The 22,871-nt window shown below is 40.3% G+C and overlaps 1 protein-coding gene across 1 annotated transcript in view; it reads right to left on the reverse strand.

Annotated features, from left to right (window-relative positions):
• MARK2 (microtubule affinity regulating kinase 2) overlaps positions 1-22,871 on the reverse strand; it is a gene marked incomplete at its 5' end in the record, with an annotated part of 681,669 nt that overhangs the window by 554,283 nt on the left and 104,515 nt on the right. Inside the window, 2 exon segments of the mRNA XM_053720068.1 lie at positions 3,245-3,301; positions 3,633-3,703. Of these exon segments, the coding sequence (XP_053576043.1) occupies positions 3,245-3,301; positions 3,633-3,703 (128 nt within the window).

Raw genomic sequence — 22,871 nt, forward strand, 5'->3', positions numbered from 1 at the left:
CCCCGTATTCGCCCCTTGTTTAGTGACTTTTTGCGTTACTGGTCAGTGTGCATGATCTATCTATGTTTATTGCGTAATGCATTAAAGGACTATCTCCACATAATGATTTTAGTAGCTTAGTAGCGCTTGTGATATTAAATATTTATAGCCACACTATAGAAGCGACTGATCCTTTTGGGGGCATGGCGGTGACGACGTTCTGGGGGCGGGTACACTCCATCTACTAACCAACTACTAACCTGTTCCAGCGGTTTTCTTGTGCTTACCAGCGAAAGTACACCACAATCACCTAATTAAGTAATTTGTTGCAGTATATTTGTTATCCTTTCATAACTTGGGATGTTCTGCGAAGTATACATATATGTATGAATTAACTGCATAGAGGTTAGCTCAGCGCTTTCATTGCTACCTATTATGAAATATAAAGTTAGATTTTGATACAGTTACTGCAATTTTGTATCCATATTTATGACAGATTATAACATCTTTGTTTTAGCACTTAGGATGGGTTTAGTAGATTCTTGTATGATACACAGAGGGAATATTGATTCACGTATTACTGTATATATACATTTTTGTATAAACATTTTTTGTAGGTTTTTGTTTTTATTACCATTATCATTCTTTGGTATTACTGTGGGTGTATGTTGCCAAGGTAACACCTTGGCGTTTTTTCTGGTAGTGGGAGGGCCTAATGCCTTTAAATTGTTTGTCACATTGTTCACTATTGTTGGTCTGAGGAAGGGGTGAACACCCCAAAACGTCACTGAAGTTTGAATAATTTTCAAGACCAGTGAGTGCTTTGGTCCACATCTACTATATATAGAAATAACATAATTTATGTAAGAACTTACCTGATAAATTAATTTCTTTCATATTAGCAAGAGTCCATGAGATAGTGACGTATGGGATATACATTCCTACCAGGAGGGGCAAAGTTTCCCAAACCTTAAAATGCCTATAAATACACCCCTAACCACACCCACAATTCAGTTTAACGAATAGCCAAGAAGTGGGGTGATAAGAAAAAAATGCGAAAGCATATAAAATAAGGAATTGGAATAATTGTGCTTTATACAAAAAAATCATAACCACCACAAAAAAGGGCGGGCCTCATGGACTCTTGATAATATGAAAGAAATGAATTTATCAGGTAAGTTCTTACATAAATTATGTTTCTTTCATGTAATTAGCAAGAGTCCATGAGTTAGTGACGTATGGGATATACATTCCTACCAGGAGGGGCAAAGTTTCCCAAACCTTAAAATGCCTACAAATACACCCCTCACCACACCCACAATTCAGTTTTACAAACTTTGCCTCCGATGGAGGTGGTGAAGTAAGTTTGTGCTAGATTCTACGTTGATATGCGCTCCGCAGCAAGTTGGAGCCTGGTTTTCCTCTCAGCGTGCAGTGAATGTCAGAGGGATGTGAGGAGAGTATTGCCTATTTGAATGCAGTGATCTCCTTCTACGGGGTCTAAATGAGACTTAAATAATGTGGAGACAAAAGCGACGCCCATATTTTTTTAGCGCCAAATAAGACGCCCACATTATTTGGCGCCTAAATGCTTTTTTGGCGCCAAAAATGACGCCACGTCCGGAACGCCGACATTTTTGGCGCAAAAGAACGTCAAAAATGACGCAACTTCCGGCGACACGTATGACGCCGGAAACAGAAAAGATTTTTTGCGCCAAAAAAGTCAGCGCCAAGAATGACGCGATAAAATGAAGCATTTTCAGCCCCCGCAAGCCTAACAGCCCACAGGGAAAAAAGTCAAATTTTTAAGGTAAGAAAAATAATTGATTCAAGTGCATTATCCCAAATATGAAACTGACTGTCTGAAAATAAGGAATGTTGAACATCCTGAGTCAAGGCAAATAAATGTTTGAATACATATATTTAGAACTTTATAAACAAAGTGCCCAACCATAGCTTAGAGTGTCACAGAAAATAAGACTTACTTACCCCAGGACACTCATCTACATGTTTGTAGAAAGCCAAACCAGTACTGAAACGAAAATCAGCAGAGGTAATGGTATATATATATAAGAGTATATCGTCGATCTGAAAAGGGAGGTAAGAGATGAATCTCTACGACCGATAACAGAGAACCTATGAAATAGACCCCGTAGAAGGAGATCACTGCATTCAAAATAGGCAATACTCTCCTCATATCCCTCTGACATTCACTGCACGCTGAGAGGAAAACCGGGCTCCAACCTGCTGCGGAGCGCATATCAACGTAGAATCTAGCACAAACTTACTTCACCACCTCCATAGGAGGCAAAGTTTGTAAAACTGAATTGTGGGTGTGGTGAGGGGTGTATTTATAGGCATTTTAAGGTTTGGGAAACTTTGCCCCTCCTGGTAGGAATGTATATCCCATACGTCACTAGCTCATGGACTCTTGCTAATTACATGAAAGAAATGTATTTATGAATAAATAGAACATTCTGCTATGTAGAAAATGAAATATTCATATTTTTATGTCCGGTTAGCACACTTGAGGATATGTGTTCGGGTAAGGGCGACAGTAGGGTCTTTTTACACTTTTAGACTTCTATGGGGGAATGGGTTATCGCGCGAGCGAGAACATTTTTACTTTCAACTTGCAAAACGAGCGCAAACCGACACACGTAAAAAGTTTGCTTCTAACAGTGAGCTTGCAAGCAAAAGCACTAAATATCGCTCCATTTGTAATCTGGCCCTTACTGATTATCTAATCATCTAATTGACCTAATGTGGGTATACTTTAAACTGACCCAATATAGTGAGGTCATGCAGTTAATATAAACTTGCATTTAGACTTTCCTAAAAAAAAAAAAAAAAAACGGAATCTAACTAAACATCCAGGTGTACATCCCAAAAATCACATTTAAATGTTTATTACAAAGCAAACAATCTGCCGAGTTTTCCACAGAAAATGTTGCCAGCTGGGTGGCATTATGAAGCAGTTGAGTAGGGACAATGCACTACTTTACAATATTATATCTTTTTCTCTAATTTATAAATGTTACAGGAGCTATCCAAAGTATTGCACAATTAAACAAAAACTGATTTTATAATAATTTGTGGAACAAACACTGAGCAAAAAAAATATTAGCAAATTGTAGTTTAATATTGGCTTACATTTTAGCCGGGTTGTGTGCAAATTAAATAGGTCTTAGGGAGAACACTGGTCTGTGATTTATGTAAATCAAAGTGATTTTGTCCTGTAATATATTGTAGTTTCCCCTCTTACCTTCAAGTCTCTGTGTACTATAAATTTCTGATGACAATACTGAACAGCAGAAACAATCTGAAAAGAATCAAAAAGGTAAATTCAGTTTTCATGCACAGTGGTGCATATTAAATTTATGTTTGTAAGCAAAACCTTGTTTAAGATCTTCAGTCCATTTACATTATGCCTTAAAATTTGAGCTCATATTTTTTTCTTGTTTTAATTTTAACTCAAAAACCTGGATGTAGTTTAAAATATGTAATATTTATAAGACCTTCTGCAATTCTTTCACTTCCCGAAAATTACTCACTGTAGTATATTTGTTTAGTTTCTGCACTCTTGCACGCAGTGACTTGATAGTTTAACAAAATTAAATAATAATAATAATAATCAATAATAATCATCTTACCTGTCGGAATTTGGCACGTGCTTCTTTCTCTTTCATTCGCCCATGTGCAACTAAATAATCAAAAACTTCACCTGTATCCAGAACAAGTTAAAATGGAAGGAAAACAATAAAATTTGGGGCATAATGACAGAGAAGAGGAAAGAGAATATTGTGAGAGAAAGCATGGAAGGTATATGTGAAAATGAGAACATAAGTAACAGAGTGATAACATCAAAAACAAAATCAAATATAAAATGGATTGAAAGCAGCCTAATGGGAACAACAACAAAAGCAGGTAAGAAAAAGTAAATAGAGAAGTGAGATAACAGGGGAAAAACTAAAAAGTTATGCTTACCTGACAAATTCATTGTTTTCATGGTGATGAGAGTCCACAAACCATTACGCATGGGATTAGCTTCCTAGCCACCAGGAGGAGGCAAAGATTCCCAAAAACTTTCAAGAGCACTTCATCCCTCCCACCTCACTGGCATGTTAGTCGTATGTATAGCCAAGAAATGTAGGAAAGGACAAAGCAGAAAAATAACAAATTATGCTTACCTGATAATTTTCTTTTCTTCAGATTGAAAGAGTTCACAGCTGCATTCATTACTTTTGGGAATTCAGAACCTAGCCAACAGGAGGAGGCAAAAACACCACAGCCAAAGGCTTAAATGCCTCTCCCACTTCCCTCATCCCCCAGTCATTCTGCCGAGGAACAGTAGAAGAAATATCAGGGTGAAAAGGTGCCAGAAGAAAAAAATATCAGACACCCCAGCGAATAAAACACGGGCGGGGAGCTGTGGACTCTCTCCATCTGAAGAAAAGAAAATTATCAAGTAAGCATAATTTATGTTTTTCTTCATAAATGGAAATAGTCCACAGCTGCATTCATTACTTTTGGGAAAACAGAGGACACTGAATGCTAAAACTGGAGGGTTAAAAAGGCGGCCCATTCTGAAGGCACCAGGCCTGCAAACCTTACTCCGAAAAAACCCTGCTTCATTCGAAGCCGAGAAACTTTGAAAAGGAAAGCCCAAGGACTCTGACCCGCAGATAGTCCATAAGCCTAGCTAGAGACCGCAGAATAGACTCGACTGAGCCAACACGCCCCCAGGAGACACCGCCACCCAGCAGTCGGTCACCAACAACACACCCCTTTCTAAAAAAAGGGAGCAACACTGACAACTCCTAAAAAAAAAAAGAAGACGTGAATAAAAATTAAGGATTACCAAAAGGCCCTAAATAGGGAGCAACCAGTTCCAAAATAAAAAAAAATAAGGAACCCCGAGCCCAAGCCAAGCCAACAGAGTCCTGAACTGGTCGTAAGATCAAGTCAGTCAACGCCCACGCCCCGGAAGAACAGAGAAGAAAACATCTCCGAAATACAGTGCAATCGCACCCTGAAAGACAACTGAAGACTGTTCTCCGTAAGAGGCTATGCGAGGTAGTCAGAGGTGACTACCTTGCACAGCCTCTTACGGAGAACAGTCTTGACAAAGGTCCCTGTGAGGAACGAAACGTTGACTGAATTAATGAAATAATAAAACTTATGTTATTTAAGTCCTGTGTGTGCCTCTTCTCTACATGAAAAGTATATATATACACACACACACACACATATATATATATCAATCATATAAAGACAGAGTGTAACTGTTTGCATCAGCGATCGATCTTCATATGGTAAAGAGAGCACGATCAACACTCCCTTACCATATGAAGGCTGATGCCTTCTGCCTCTGGCTGCGGTCTTAGCTGTCAAAGCTGACAGCTGGGACCTTAGCATGAGGCAGAAAATTGAAGGTAGCTAATACACGAACAGTGTACACGGAGCAAAGTACTCTGCAACATAGTAGCTGTGTCCAATAGGCAGAAGGGGTTAACAAAATTGGGTGACGCTCATGCTTCTCACCACCCATGAAAGAATTTAATTTATCATCAGGTAAGCATATATTTTGTTTTCTTTCATAAGGTGGTGAGAATCCACGTTCCATTACACAAGGGAACTATTACCCAAGCTGTAGCGTCCACAAGTAATGATGGACTAGACAAAAAATTTAGAGAAGGCAGTCACCTATTTTCCTGACACTGCTGCCTGGAGGATTTTCTTACCAAATGTGCTTTAGAAGAAGTGAAATCATCAAAATGTTAGAATTTAGTAAAAGAATGCAAGGTTAACCATGTTGCTGCTGCCTCACAAATTTGTTCAACAGAAGCCTCATTTTTTGAAAGCACAGGAAGCAGAAACAGATCAGGTAGATTGGACTGTAATGAGTTTGGAGGAGATTTACCTACCTCCAAATAAGCATTGGGGATCAGAAGCTTTAACCAAGAGGCTGAGGTCTCTTGGTCTTTACATGGAACCAAAAATTGAATGAACAGATTAGAAGATTGTCTAAAATCTTTTGTAGCCAGTAGATAAAATTTTAAAACTCTTACTACATACAAATTATAACTACGTCTTTTCTTTGTATTTTGAGGATTAGGGAAAGAGAAGGAATAGCAATCACCCAATGGATAGAGAACCTTTAGTAAGAAATCAAATTTTATTCTTAAAATAGCTTTATCTTGGTGAAAAATAAGATGAGGATCACAAGAAACAGCTGATAACTGACACCAATCTAGCTGATAAAATTGCTAGAAGAGAAAAAACCTTTCAAGAAAGATACTTGATGTCTAAAGAATGAATTGGTTTTCAAAGTTAGAAACTTGCAAGATTCAAAGAACCAAATTTAGATAACAAAGGAGGAGAAAACATAATTTATGTAAGAACTACCCTGATAAATTAATTTCTTTCATATTGGCAAGAGTCCATGAGCTAGTGACATATGGGATATACAATCCTACCAGGAGGGGCAAAGATTCCCAAACCTCAAAATGCCTAAATACACCCCTCACCACACCCACAATTCAGTTTAACGAATAGCTAAGAAGTGAGGTGATAAAGAACGAGTAAAAAGCATCAACAAAGGAATTTGGAAATAATTGTGCTTTATACCAAAAAATAATAACCACCATAAAAAAGGGGGTGGGCCTCATGGACTCTTGCCAATATGAAATAAATGAATTTATCAGGTAAATACCTCACTTTACCTCTTTCTAGTATAACACAGGCAAAGAGAATGACTGAGGGTGGAGGGGAAGGGGAGGGGCTATATATACAGCAATGCTGTGGTGCTCTTTGCCACTTCCTGTTAGCGGGAGGTTAATATCCCACAAGTAAGGATGAAATCTGTGGACTCGTCATATCTTTGTAAAAGAAATTATGTTTTCTTTCATGTAATTGGCAAGAGTCCATGAGCTATTGACATACGGGATAGCAATACCCAAGATGTGGAACTCCACGCAAGAGTCACTAGAGAGGGAGGGATAAAAATAAAAACAGCCATTTTCCGCTGAAAAAATTAATCCACAACCCAAAATATAAGTTAATTCTCATAAATGTGAGGGAAAAAACGTAAATCAAAAGCAGAAAAATCAAACTGAAACAGCTGCCTGAAGAACGTTTCTACCAAAAAATGCTTCTGAAGAAGCAAATACATCAAAATAGTAGAATTTAGTAAATGTATGCAAAGACCAAGTTGCAGCTTTGCAAATCTGATCAACCAAAGCTTCATTCTTAAAAGCCCAGGAAGTGGAAACTGATCTAGTAGAATGAGCTGTAATTCTCTGAGGTGGGGCTTGACCCGACTCCAAATAAGCCTGAAGAATCAAAAGCTTTAACCACGATGCCAAGGAAACAGCAGAAGTCTTCTGATCTTTCCTGGAACCAGAAAAAAATAACAAATAGACTAGAAGTCTTCCTTAAATCTTTAGTAGCTTCAACATAATATTTCAGAGCTCTCACAAAATACAAAGAATATAAAGATCTCTCCAAAGAATTCTTAGGATTAGGACACAAGGAAGGGACAACAATTTCTCTATTAATGTTGCTAGAATTCACAACCTTAGGTAAGAATTTAAACGAAGTCCGCAAAACTGACTTATCTTGATGAAAAATCCGAAAAGAAGATTAACAACAGAGAGCAGATAATTCAGTAACTCTTCTAGCAGAAGAGATGGCCAAAAGAAACAACACTTTCCAAGAAAGTAGTTTAATGTCCAAAGAATGCATAGGCTCAAACGGAGGAGCCTGTAAAGCCTTCAAAATCAAATTAAGACTTCAAGGAGGAGAGATTGATTTAATGACAGGGTTGATACGAACCAAAGCCTGCACAAAACAATGAATATCAGGAAGTTTAGCAATCTTTCTGTGAAATAAAACAGAAAGAGCAGATATTTGTCCTTTCAAGGAATTTGCAGACAAACCCTTATCCAAACCATCCTGAAGAAACTGTAAAATTCTAGGAATTCTAAAAGAATGCCAAGAGAATTTATGAGAAGAACACCATGAAATGTAAGTCTTCCAAACTCGATAATAAATCTTTCTAGAAACAGATTTACGAGCCTGCAACATAGTATTAATCACTGAGTCAGAGAAACCTCTATGACTAAGCGTTCAATTTCCATTCCTTCAAATTTAATGATTTGAGATCCTGATGGAAAAACAAATCTTGAGATAGAAGGTCTGGCCTTAATGGAAGTGGCCAAGGTTGGCAACTAAACATCCGAACAAGATCAGCATATCAAAACCTGTGAGACCATGCTGGAGCCACTAGCAGCACAAACGATTGCTCCATGATGATTTTGGAGATCACTCTTGGAAGAAGAACTAGAGGCGGGAAAATATAAGCAGGTTGATAACACCAAGGAAGTGTCAATGCATTCACTGCTTCCGCCTGAGGATCCCTGGACCTGGACAGGTACCTGGGAAGTTTTTTGTTTAGATGAGATGCCATCAGATCTATTTCTGGAAGCCCAGACATCTGAAAAATTTGAGAGACCATTCGCCCGGATGTAAAATCTGACGACTGAGATAAACCGCTTCCAAATTGTCTATATGTGGGATAAGAACCGCAGAAATTAGACAGGAGCTGGATTCCGCCCAAACAAGTATCCAAGATACTTCTTTCATAGCTTGAGGACTGTGAGTCTCACCCTGATGATTTACATATTCCACAGTTGTGATATTGCATGTCTGGAAACAAATGAACGGTTCTCTCCTCAACAGAGGCCAAAACTGAAGAGCCCTGAGAATCGCACGGAGTTCCAAAATACTGATTGGTAATCTCGCTTCTTGAGATTTCCAAACCCCTTGTGCTGTCAGAGATCCCCAAACAGCTCCCCAACCTGAAAGACTTGCATCTGTTGTGATGACAGTCCAGGTTGTACGAACGAAAGAGGCCCCTAGAATTATACAATGGTGATCTAACCACCAAGTCAGAGAAAGTCGAACATTAGGATTTAAGGATATTAATTGTGATATTCTTGTATAATCCCTGCACTATTGGTTCAGCATACAAAGCTTCAAAATCTTTAGATCCAGAACTGGTCTGAATTAATTTTCTATCTTTGGGACAATGAATAGATTTCAATAAAACCCCAGACCCTGTTCCTGAAACGGAACTGGCATGATTACCCCTGATAACTCCAGGTCTGAAACACACTTCAGGAAAGCCTGAGCCTTTACTGGGTTTGCTGGAATGCGTGAGAGAAAAAATCTTCTCACAGGTGGGCTTACTCTGAATCCTATTCTTTACCCCTCAGAGACAATACTCTGAATCCAATTATTTTGGACCGAATTGATCCAAACATCTTTGAAAAAATTTAATCTGCCCTCTACCAGCTGAGCTGGAATGAGGGCCGCACCTTCATGCGGACTTGGGGGCTGGCTTTGGTTTCTTAAATGACTTGGATTTATTCCAATTTGAATAAGGCTTCCAATTGGAAACAGATTCCTTGGGGGAAGGACTAGGTTTCTGTTCATTAATTTGTCGAAAGGAACGAAAAAGGTTAGAAGCTTTAGATTTACCTTTAGGTATTTTATCCTGAGGCAAAAAACAGAATTTATGTTTACCTGATAAATTTCTTTCTCCAACGGTGTGTCCGGTCCACGGCGTCATCCTTACTTGTGGGATATTCTCTTCCCCAACAGGAAATGGCAAAGAGCCCAGCAAAGCTGGTCACATGATCCCTCCTAGGCTCCGCCTACCCCAGTCATTCGACCGACGTTAAGGAGGAATATTTGCATAGGAGAAACCATATGGTACCGTGGTGACTGTAGTTAAAGAAAATAAATTATCAGACCTGATTAAAAAACCAGGGCGGGCCGTGGACCGGACACACCGTTGGAGAAAGAAATTTATCAGGTAAACATAAATTCTGTTTTCTCCAACATAGGTGTGTCCGGTCCACGGCGTCATCCTTACTTGTGGGAACCAATACCAAAGCTTTAGGACACGGATGAAGGGAGGGAGCAAATCAGGTCACCTAAATGGAAGGCACCACGGCTTGCAAAACCTTTCTCCCAAAAATAGCCTCAGAAGAAGCAAAAGTATCAAACTTGTAAAATTTGGTAAAAGTGTGCAGTGAAGACCAAGTCGCTGCCCTACATATCTGATCAACAGAAGCCTCGTTCTTGAAGGCCCATGTGGAAGCCACAGCCCTAGTGGAATGAGCTGTGATTCTTTCGGGAGGCTGCCGTCCGGCAGTCTCGTAAGCCAATCTGATGATGCTTTTAATCCAAAAAGAGAGAGAGGTAGAAGTTGCTTTTTGACCTCTCCTTTTACCTGAATAAACAACAAACAAGGAAGATGTTTGTCTAAAATCCTTTGTAGCATCTAAATAAAATTTTAGAGCGCGAACAACATCCAAATTGTGCAACAAACGTTCCTTCTTTGAAACTGGTTTTGGACACAGAGAAGGTACGATAATCTCCTGGTTAATGTTTTTGTTAGAAACAACTTTTGGAAGAAAACCAGGTTTAGTACGTAAAACCACCTTATCTGCATGGAACACCAGATAAGGAGGAGAACACTGCAGAGCAGATAATTCTGAGACTCTTCTAGCAGAAGAAATCGCAACTAAAAACAAAACTTTCCAAGATAATAACTTAATATCAACGGAATGTAAGGGTTCAAACGGAACCCCCTGAAGAACTGAAAGAACTAAATTGAGACTCCAAGGAGGAGTCAAAGGTTTGTAAACAGGCTTGATTCTAACCAGAGCCTGAACAAAGGCTTGAACATCTGGCACAGCTGCCAGCTTTTTGTGAAGTAATACCGACAAGGCAGAAATCTGTCCCTTCAGGGAACTAGCAGATAATCCTTTTTCCAATCCTTCTTGAAGGAAGGATAGAATCCTAGGAATCTTAACCTTGTCCCAAGGGAATCCTTTAGATTCACACCAACAGATATATTTTTTCCAAATTTTGTGGTAAATCTTTCTAGTTACGGGCTTTCTGGCCTGAACAAGAGTATCGATAACAGAATCTGAGAATCCTCGCTTCGATAAAATCAAGCGTTCAATCTCCAAGCAGTCAGCTGGAGTGAAACCAGATTCGGATGTTCGAACGGACCCTGAACAAGAAGGTCTCGTCTCAAAGGTAGCTTCCAAGGTGGAGCCGATGACATATTCACCAGATCTGCATACCAAGTCCTGCGTGGCCACGCAGGAGCTATCAAGATCACCGACGCCCTCTCCTGATTGATCCTGGCTACCAGCCTGGGGATGAGAGGAAATGGCGGGAACACATAAGCTAGTTTGAAGGTCCAAGGTGCTACTAGTGCATCCACTAGAGCCGCCTTGGGATCCCTGGATCTGGCCCCGTAGCAAGGAACTTTGAAGTTCTGACGAGAGGCCATCAGATCCATGTCTGGAATGCCCCACAGGTGAGCGACTTGGGCAAAGATTTCCGGATGGAGTTCCCACTCCCCCGGATGCAATGTCTGACGACTCAGAAAATCCGCTTCCCAATTTTCCACTCCTGGGATGTGGATAGCAGACAGGTGGCAGGAGTGAGACTCCGCCCATAGAATGATTTTGGTCACTTCTTCCATCGCTAGGGAACTCCTTGTTCCCCCCTGATGGTTGATGTACGCAACAGTTGTCATGTTGTCTGATTGAAACCGTATGAACTTGGTCCTCGCTAGCCGAGGCCAGGCCTTGAGAGCATTGAATATCGCTCTCAGTTCCAGAATATTTATCGGTAGAAGAGATTCTTCCCGAGACCAAAGACCCTGAGCTTTCAGGGATCCCCAGACCGCGCCCCAGCCCATCAGACTGGCGTCGGTCGTGACAATGACCCACTCTGGTCTGCGGAACGTCATCCCTTGAGACAGATTGTCCAGGGACAGCCACCAACGGAGTGAGTCTCTGGTCCTCTGATTTACTTGTATCTTCGGAGACAAGTCTGTATAGTCCCCATTCCACTGACTGAGCATGCACAGTTGTAATGGTCTTAGATGAATGCGCGCAAAAGGAACTATGTCCATCGCCGCTACCATCAACCCGATCACTTCCATGCACTGAGCTATGGAAGGAAGAGGAACGGAATGAAGTATCCGACAAGAGTCTAGAAGTTTTGTTTTTCTGGCCTCTGTAAGAAAGATCCTCATTTCTAAAGAGTCTATAATTGTTCCCAAGCAGGGAACCCTTGTTGACGGGGATAGAGAACTCTTTTCCACGTTCACTTTCCAGCCGTGAGATCTGAGAAAGGCCAGGACAATGTCCGTGTGAGCCTTTGCTTGAGGAAGGGACGACGCTTGAATCAGAATGTCGTCCAGGTAAGGTACTACTGCAATGCCCCTTGGTCTTAGCACCGCTAGAAGAGAGCCTAGTACCTTTGTGAAAATCCTTGGAGCAGTGGCTAATCCGAAAGGAAGCGCCACGAACTGGTAATGTTTGTCCAGGAATGCAAACCTTAGGAACCGATGATGTTCCTTGTGGATAGGAATATGTAGATACGCATCCTTTAAATCCACCGTGGTCATGAATTGACCCTCCTGGATGGAAGGAAGAATAGTTCGAATGGTTTCCATCTTGAAAGATGGAACCTTGAGAAACTTGTTTAAGATCTTGAGATCTAAGATTGGTCTGAACGTTCCCTCTTTTTTGGGAACTATGAACAGATTGGAGTAGAACCCCATCCCTTGTTCTCTTAGTGGAACAGGATGAATCACTCCCATTTTTAACAGGTCTTCTACACAATGTAAGAACGCCTGTCTTTTTATGTGGTCTGAAGACAACTGAGACCTGTGGAACCTCCCCCTTGGGGGAAGTCCCTTGAATTCCAGAAGATAACCCTGGGAGACTATTTCTAGCGCCCAAGGATCCAGAACATCTCTTGCCCAAGCCTGAGCGAAGAGAGAGAGTCTGCCCCCCACCAGATCCGGTCCCGGATCGGGGGCCAATATTTCATGCTGTCTTGGTAGCAGTGGCAGGCTTCTTGGCCTGCTTTCCCTTGTTCCAGCCTTGCATTGGTCTCCAAGCTGGCTTGGCTTGAGAAGTATTACCCTCTTGCTTAGAGGACGTAGCACTTTGGGCTGGTCCGTTTTTACGAAAGGGACGAAAATTAGGTCTATTTTTCGCCTTGAAAGGCCGATCCTGAGGAAGGGCGTGGCCCTTACCCCCAGTGATATCCGAGATAATCTCTTTCAAGTCAGGGCCAAACAGCGTTTTCCCCTTGAAAGGAATGTTTAGTAGCTTGTTCTTGGAAGACGCGTCAGCCGACCAAGATTTCAACCAAAGCGCTCTGCGCGCCACAATAGCAAACCCAGAATTCTTAGCCGCTAACCTAGCCAATTGCAAAGTGGCGTCTAGGGTGAAAGAATTAGCCAATTTGAGAGCATTGATTCTGTCCATAATCTCCTCATAAGGAGGAGAATCACTATCGAGTGCCTTTATCAGTTCATCAAACCAGAAACATGCGGCTGTAGTGACAGGGACAATGCATGAAATTGGTTGTAGAAGGTAACCCTGCTGAACAAACATCTTTTTAAGCAAACCTTCTAATTTTTTATCCATAGGATCTTTGAAAGCACAACTATCCTCTATGGGTATAGTGGTGCGTTTGTTTAAAGTAGAAACCGCTCCCTCGACCTTGGGGACTGTCTGCCATAAGTCCTTTCTGGGGTCGACCATAGGAAACAATTTTTTAAATATGGGGGGAGGGACGAAAGGAATACCGGGCCTTTCCCATTCTTTATTAACAATGTCCGCCACCCGCTTGGGTATAGGAAAAGCTTCTGGGAGCTCCGGCACCTCTAGGAACTTGTCCATTTTACATAGTTTCTCTGGGATGACCAACTTTTCACAATCATCCAGAGTGGATAATACCTCCTTAAGCAGAATGCGGAGATGTTCCAACTTAAATTTAAATGCAATTACATCAGGTTCAGCCTGTTGAGAAATGTTCCCTGAATCAGTAATTTCTCCCTCAGACAAAACCTCCCTGGCCCCCTCAGATTGGGTTAGGGGCCCTTCAGAGATATTAATATCAGCGTCGTCATGCTCTTCAGTAACTAAAACAGAGCAGCCACGCTTACGCTGACAAGGGTTCATTTTGGCTAAAATGTTTTTGACAGAATTATCCATTACAGCCGTTAATTGTTGCATAGTAAGGAGTATTGGCGCGCTAGATGTACTAGGGGCCTCCTGAGTGGGCAAAACTCGTGTAGACGAAGGAGGGAATGATGCAGTACCATGCTTACTCCCCTCACTTGAGGAATCATCTTGGGCATCATTGTCATTATCACATAAATCACATTTATTTAAATGAACAGGAATTCTGGCTTCCCCACATTCAGAACACAGTCTATCTAGTAGTTCAGACATGTTAAACAGGCATAAACTTGATAATAAAGTACAAAAAACGTTTTAAAATAAAACCGTTACTGTCACTTTAAATTTTAAACTGAACACACTTTATTACTGCAATTGCGAAAAAACATGAAGGAATTGTACAAAATTCACCAAATTTTCACCACAGTGTCTTAAAACCTTAAAAGGATTGCACACCAAATTTGGAAGCTTTAACCCTTAAAATAACGGAACCGGAGCTGTTTTAACACTTTAACCCCTTTACAGTCCCTGGTATCTGCTTTGCTGAGACCCAACCAAACCCAAAGGGGAATACGATACCAAATGACGCCTTCAGAAAGTCTTTTCTAAGTATCAGAGCTCCTCTCACATGCGACTGCATGCCATGCCTCTCAAAAATAAGTGCGCCACACCGGCGCGAAAATGAGGCTCTGCTTATGCTTTGGGAAAGCCCCAGAGAAATAAGGTGTCTAATACAGTGCCTGCCGATATTATAATATCAATAAACCCAGATAAAATGATTCCTCAGGGCTAAATATGTTTTAAAACTGAATCGATTTAGCCCAGAAAAGTCTACAATCTTAATAAGCCCTTGTGAAGCCCTTATTTACCATCGTAATAAACATGGCTTACCGGATCCCATAGGGAAAAAATGACAGCTTCCAGCATTACATCGTCTTGTTAGAATGTGTCATACCTCAAGCAGCAAGAGACTGCACACTGTTCCCCCAACTGAAGTTAATTGCTCTCAACAGTCCTGTGTGGAACAGCCATGGATTTTAGTTACGGTGCTAAAATCATTTTCCTCATACAAACAGAAATCTTCATCTCTTTTCTGTTTCTGAGTAAATAGTACATACCAGCACTATTTTAAAATAACAAACTCTTGATTGAATAATAAAAACTACAGTTAAACACTAAAAAACTCTAAGCCATCTCCGTGGAGATGTTGCCTGTACAACGGCAAAGAGAATGACTGGGGTAGGCGGAGCCTAGGAGGGATCATGTGACCAGCTTTGCTGGGCTCTTTGCCATTTCCTGTTGGGGAAGAGAATATCCCACAAGTAAGGATGACGCCGTGGACCGGACACACCTATGTTGGAGAAAACTCCCTTCCCCCCAATGACAGTTGAAATAATTAAATCCAACTGAGAACCAACTAATTTATTACCTTGGAAAAAAAGAGATAGCAATCTGGACTTAGAAGTTATATCAGCATTCCAAGTTTGAGCCACAAAGCTCTTCTAGCTAAAATAGCTAAAGACATAGATTTAACATCAATTTTGATATAAAAAATGGCATCAAAAATGAAATTATTAGCATGTTGAATCAACTTAACAATGCAATGATCCGATACTTGTTGCTCTAAAGTTTCCAACTAAAAAGTTGAAGCAGCTGCAACATCAGCCAAAGAAATTGCAGGCCTAAGAAGATGACCTGAATATAAATAAGCTTTCCTTAGATAAGATTCAAGTTTTCTATCTAAAGGATCTTTAAAAGAAGTACTATATTCCGTAGGAATTTTAGTACGTTTAGCAAGAGTAGAGAAAGCCCCATCAACTTTGGGGATCTTTTCCCAAAACTCCAATCTAACTGCTGGCAAAGGATACAATTTTTTAAACCTTGAAGAAGGAATAAAAGAAGTACCAGGCCTATTCCATTCTTTAGAAATCATATCAGAAATAGCACCAGGAACCGGAAAAACCTCTGGAATAACCACAGGAGGTTTATAAACAAAATTAAAACGTTTACTAGTTTTAATATCAAGAGGACTAGTTTCCTCCATATCTAATGTAATCAACACTTATTTTAACAAAGAACGAATATACTCCATTTTAAATAAAAAAAGAGGATTTGTCAGTGTCAATATCTGAGGCAGGATCTTCTGAATCAGATAGATCCTCATCAGAGAAGGATAAATCAGTATGTTGCCGATCATTTTAAATTTTCATCAACTTTATAAGTAGTTTTAAAAGACCTTCTACATTTATTAGAAGGCGGAATGGCAGACAAAGCCTTCTGAATAGAATCAGCAATAAATTATTTTAAATTTACATTTATATCTTGTGCATTAGATGTTGAGGAAACAGCATCAGGTAATGAACTACTACTTATGGATACATTTTCTGCATGTAAAAATTCATCATGACAACTATTACAAACCACAAGTTTACAACAAATGCACTTAGCTTTGGTAGAACTGTTATCAGGCAGCAGGGTTCAAACAGTGATTTCTGAGACAGAATCAGATTGAGACATCTTGCAAATGTAGGAGAAAAAAACAACATATAAAGCAAAATAATCAATTTCCTTATATCGCAGTTTCAGGAATGGGCAAAAAATGCAAACAGCATAGCCCTCTGACATAGAAAAAAGGCAAGAGGCAAGTAGGAATGGGGTCTTAAATAATGAAAATATTTGACGCACAACAAAAAGAAAAATATTTTTTGGGCGACAAAAACGTCCGGAAAAAACACACTCGTGTCATAGATGACGCAACCTTGTGAAGGACTCGGCATCAACTAAGATGCCGGAAATGACGTATTTGCGTCAACGAACATAACTTCGCACCAAAAAATCTCGCGCCAAGAATGACGAAATAAACTTTGGCATTTTGCGCCCTCGCGAGCCTAATTCTGCCCGCAAATTTAAAAGACAGTCAATTTGAAAGAGAGACTATACCCCAGATAAGAAATACAATTTCATAAAAACAAAATTTATGCTTACCTGATCAATTTCTTTCTCTTGTGGTGTATCCAGTCCACGGGTTCATCCATTACTTGTGGGATTTTCTCCTTCCCAACAGGAAGTTGCAAGAGGACACCCACAACAGAGCTGTCTATATAGCTCCTCCCCTAACCCCCACCTCCAGTCATTCGACGAAGACAAGTAGGAAAAAGGAGAAACTATAGGGTGCAGTGGTGACTGTAGTTTAAAAAATAAAAACATCTGCCTTAAAGTGACAGGGCGTTCCGTGGACTGGATACACCACAAGAAAAAGCAATTTATCTGGTAAGCATAAATTTTGTTTTCTCTTGTAAGGTGTATCCAGTCCACGGGTTCATCCATTACTTGTGGGATACCAATACCAAAGCTTTAGGACACGGATGAAGGGAGGGAAAAGGCAGGCACTTAAACGGAAGGCACCACTGCCTGTAAGACCTTTCTCCCAAAAATAGCCTCCGAGGAAGCAAAAGTATCAAATTTGTAGAATTTAGAAAAAGTATGAAGCGAAGACCAAGTCGCCGCTTTACAAATCTGTTCAACAGAGGCCTCATGTTTAAAAGCCCCTGTTGAAGCTACCGCTCTAGTAGAATGAGCTGTAATTCATTCAGGAGGCTGCTGGCCAGCAGTCTCATAAGCTAAACGGATTACGCTTCTCAGCCAAAAAGAAAGAGGTTGCCGAATCCTTTTGGCCTGTCATACTGAAAACCTGAATCATGGCAAATATAAGTACAATACATATATTTAGAACTTTATATAAATACATAAAGTGCCAAACCATAGCTGAGAGTGTCTAAAGTAATGAAAACATACTTACCAAAAGACACCCATCCACATATAGCAGATAGCCAAACCAGTGCTGAAACGGTTATCAGTAAAGTAATGGAATAGGAGAGTATATCGTCGATCTGAAAAGTGAGGTAGGAGATGAATCTCTAAGACCGATAACAGAGAACCTATGAAATAGATCCCCCGTGAGGAAAACTATTGCATTCAATAGGTGATACTCCCTTCACATCTCTTTGATATTCACTGTACTCTAAGAGGAATCAGGCTTCAAAATGCTGAGAAGCGCATATCAACATAGAAATCTTAGCACAAACCTACTTCACCACCTCCATAGGAGGCAAAGTTTGTAAAAACTGAATTGTGGGTGTGGTGAGGGGTGTATTTATAGGCATTTTGAGGTTTGGGAAACTTTGCCCCTCCTGGTAGGATTGTAAAAACATCTGCCTTAAAGTGACAGGGCGTTCCGTGGACTGGATACACCACAAGAAAAAGCAATTTATCTGGTAAGCATAAATTTTGTTTTCTCTTGTAAGGTGTATCCAGTTCACGGGTTCATCCATTACTTGTGGGATACCAATACCAAAGCTTTAGGACACGGATGAAGGGAGGGAAAAGGCAGGCACTTAAACGGAAGGCACCACTGCCTGTAAGACCTTTCTCCCAAAAATAGCCTCCGAGGAAGCAAAAGTATCAAATTTGTAGAATTTAGAAAAAGTATGAAGTGAAGACCAAGTCGCCGCTTTACAAATCTGTTCAACAGAGGCCTCATGTTTAAAAGCCCCTGTTGAAGCTACCGCTCTAGTAGAATGAGCTGTAATTCATTCAGGAGGCTGCTGGCCAGCAGTCTCATAAGCTAAACGGATTACGCTTCTCAGCCAAAAAGAAAGAAGTTGCCGAATCCTTTTGGCCTGTCATACTGAAAACCTGAATCATGGCAAATATAAGTACAATACATATATTTAGAACTTTATATAAATACATAAAGTGCCAAACCATAGCTGAGAGTGTCTAAAGTAATGAAAACATACTTACCAAAAGACACCCATCCACATATAGCAGATAGCCAAACCAGTACTGAAACGGTTATCAGTAAAGTAATGGAATAGGAGAGTATATCGTCGATCTGAAAAGTGAGGTAGGAGATGAATCTCTAAGACCGATAACAGAGAACCTATGAAATAGATCCCCCGTGAGGAAAACTATTGCATTCAATAGGTGATACTCCCTTCACATCTCTTTGATATTCACTGTACTCTAAGAGGAATCAGGCTTCAAAATGCTGAGAAGCACATATCAACATAGAAATCTTAGCACAAACCTACTTCACCACCTCCATAGGAGGCAAAGTTTGTAAAAACTGAATTGTGGGTGTGGTGAGGGGTGTATTTATAGGCATTTTGAGGTTTGGGAAACTTTGCCCCTCCTGGTAGGATTGTATATCCCATACGTCACTAGCTCATGAAATCTTGCCAATTACATGAAAGAAAACATAATTTATGTAAGAACTTACCTGATAAATTAATTTCTTTCATATTGGCAAGAGTCCATGAGCTAGTGACGTAAAATATACAATCTTACCAGGAGGGGCAAAGTTTCCCAAACCTCAAAATGCCTATAAATACACCCCTCACCACACCCACAATTCAGTTTAACGAATAGCCAAGCAGTGGGGTGATAAAGAAAGGAGTAGAAAGCATCAACAAAAGAAATTAGGAAATAATTGTGCTTTATACAAAAAATCATAACCACCATAAAAAAGGGTGGGCCTCATGGACTCTTGCCAATATGAAAGAAATGAATTTATCAGGTAAGTTCTTACATAAATTATGTTTTCTTTCATTTAATTGGCAAGAGTCCATGAGCTAGTGACGTATGGGATAGCAATACCCAAGATGTGGATCTCCACTCAAGAGAGTTACTAGAGAGGGAGGGAATAAAATAAAAACAGCCATTTCACGCTGAAAAAATTAATCCACAACCCAAAAAAAATAAGTTTATTTTCATAATTGAAAGAAAAAAAATTAAATCAAAAGCAGAAGAATCAAACTGAAACAGCTGCCTGAAGAACTTTTCTACCAAAAACTGCTTCCGAAGGAGCAAATACATCAAAACGGTAGAATTTAGTAAATGTGTGCAAAGAAGACCAAGTTGCTGCTTTGCAAATCTGATCAACTGAAGCTTCATTCTTAAAAGCCCACGAAGTGGAGACTGATCTAGTAGAATGAGCTGTAATTCTCTGAGGTGGGGCCTGACCCGACTCCAAATAAGATTGATGAATCAAAAGTTTCAACCAAGAAGCCAAAGAAATAGCAGAAGCCTTCTGACCTTTCCTAGGACCAGAAAATAAAACAAATAGACTGGAAGTCTTCCTGAAATATTTAGTACCTTCCACATAATATTTCAAAGCTCTTACCACATCCAAAGAATGCAAGGATCTTTACAAATAATTCTTAGGTTTAGGACATAAGGAAGGGACAACAATTTCTCTATTAATGTTGTTAAAATTCACAACCTTAGGTAAAAATTGAAAAGAAGTCCGCAAAACTGCCTTATCCTGATGAAAAATCAGAAAAGGACACTCACAAGAAAGAGCAGATAGCTCAGAAACTCTTTGAGCAGAAGAGATGGCCAAAAGGAACAACACTTTCCAAGAAAGTAGTTTAATGTCCAAAGAATGCATAGGTTCAAATGGAGGAGCCTGTAAGGCCTTCAGAACCAAATTAAGACTCCAAGGAGGAGAAATTGATTTAATGACAGGCTTGATACGAACTAAACAATGTATATCAGGAAGTATAGCAATCTTTCTGTGAAATAAAACAGAAAGAGCAGATATTTGTCCTTTCAAGGAACTTGCAGACAAACCTTTATCCAAACCATCCTGAAGAACACCATGAAATGTAAGTCTTCTAAACTCTATAATAAATCTTTCTAGAGACAGATTTACAAGCTTGTAACATAGTATTAATGACTGAGTCAGAGAAATCTCTATGACTTAGAACTAAGCGTTCAATTTCCATACCTTCAAATTTAATGATTTGAGATCCTGATGGAAAAACGGACCTTGAGATAGTAGGTCTGGCCGTAACAGAAGTGGCCAAGGCGGGCAACTGGACATCCGAACCAGATCCGCATACAAAAACCTGTGTGGCCATGCTGGAGCCACCAGCAGCACAAATAATTGTTCCATGATGATTGTGGAGATCACTCTTGGAAGGAGAACTAGAGGCGGGAAAATGTAAGCAGGATGATAACACCAAGGAAGTGTCAGCGCATCCACTGCTTTCGCCTGTACATCCCTGGACCTGGACAGGTATCTGGGAAGTTTCTTGTTTAGATGAGAGGCCATGAGATCTCTCTCTGGAAGACCCCACATCTGAACAATCTGAGAAAATACATCTGGATGGAGAGACCACTCCCCTGATGTAAAGTCTGGCGGCTGAGATAATCTGCCTCCCAATTGTCTACACCTGGGATATGTACCGCAGAGATTAGACAGGAGCAGGATTCCGTCCAAGCAAGTATCCAAGATACTTCTTTCATAGCTTGGGGACTGTGAGTCCCACCCTGATGATTGACATATGCCACTGTTGTGATATTGTCTGTCTGAAAACAAATGAACGGTTCTCTCTTTAACAGAGACCAAAACTGAAGAGCTCTGAGAATTGCACGGAGTTCAAAAATATTTATTGGTAATCTCGCCTTTGAGATTTCCAAACCCCTTGTGCTGTCAGAGATACCCAAACAGCTCCCCAACCTGAAAGACTCGCATCTGTTGTGATCACTTTCCAGGTTGGCCGAACAAAAGAAGCCCCTTGAACTAAACGATGGTGATCTCTCCACCACGTCAGAGAGTGTCGTACATTGGGATTTAAGGATATTAATTGTGATATCTTTGTATAATCTCTGCACCATTGGTTCAGCATACAAAGCTGTAGAGGTCTCATGTGAAAAGGAGCAAAGGGGATTGCGTCCGATGCTGCAGTCATGAGACCTAAAACTTCCATGCACATAGCCACTGAAGGGAATGACTGAGACTGAAGGTGCTGACAGGCGGCAACCAATTTTAAACGTCTCTTGTCTGTTAGAGACAGAGTCATGGACACTGAATCTATCTGGAAGCTTAAAAAGGTGACCCTTGTCTGAGGAATCAAGAAACTTTTTGGTTAATTGATCCTCCAACCATGTTTCTGAAGAAACAACACTAGTTGATTCGTGTGAGATTCTGCAGTACGTAAAGACTGAGCTAGTACCAAGATGCCGTCCAAATAAGGAAACACCGCAATACCCTGTTCTCTTATTACAGAGAGTAGGGCATCCAGAACCTTTGAAAAGATTCTTGGAGCTGTTGCTAGGCCAAATGGAAGAGCAACAAATTGGTAATGCTTTTTTAGAAAAGAGAATCTCAGAAACTTATAATGTTCTGGATGAATCGGAATATGAAGGTATGCATCCTGCAAGTTTATTGTGGACATATAATGTCCTCGCTGAACAAAAGGCAGAATAGTCCTTATAGTCACCATCTTCAAAGTTGGTACTCTTACATAACTAATCAAAATTTTCAGATCCAGAACTGATCTGAATAAATTTTCCTTTTTTGGGACAATGAATAGGTTTGAATAAAACCCCAAACCTTGCTCCTGAAGAGGAACTGGCATGATTACCCCTGAAGACTCCAGGTCTGAAACACACTTCAGGAAAGCCTGAGCTTTTACTGGATTTGCTGGGATACATGAGAGAAAAAATCTTCTCACAGGAGGTCTTACTCTGAACCCTATTCGATACCCTTGAGAGACAATGCTCTGAATCCATTGATTTTGGACAGATCTTATCCAAATATCCTTGAAAAACCTTAATCTGCCCCCTACCAGCTGAGCTGGAATGAGGGCCGCACCTTCATGCGGACTTAGGGGCTGACTTTGGTTTTCTAAATGGCTTGGATTTATACCAATTTGAGGAAGGCTTCCAATTGGAAGCAGATTCCTTGGGGGGAGGACTGAGATTTTGTTCCTTATTCTGAAGAAAGGAACGAAAACGGTTAGAAGCCTTAGA

This window comes from Bombina bombina, chromosome 7, assembly GCF_027579735.1.
Source record: "Bombina bombina isolate aBomBom1 chromosome 7, aBomBom1.pri, whole genome shotgun sequence".
NCBI lineage: Eukaryota > Metazoa > Chordata > Amphibia > Anura > Bombinatoridae > Bombina > Bombina bombina.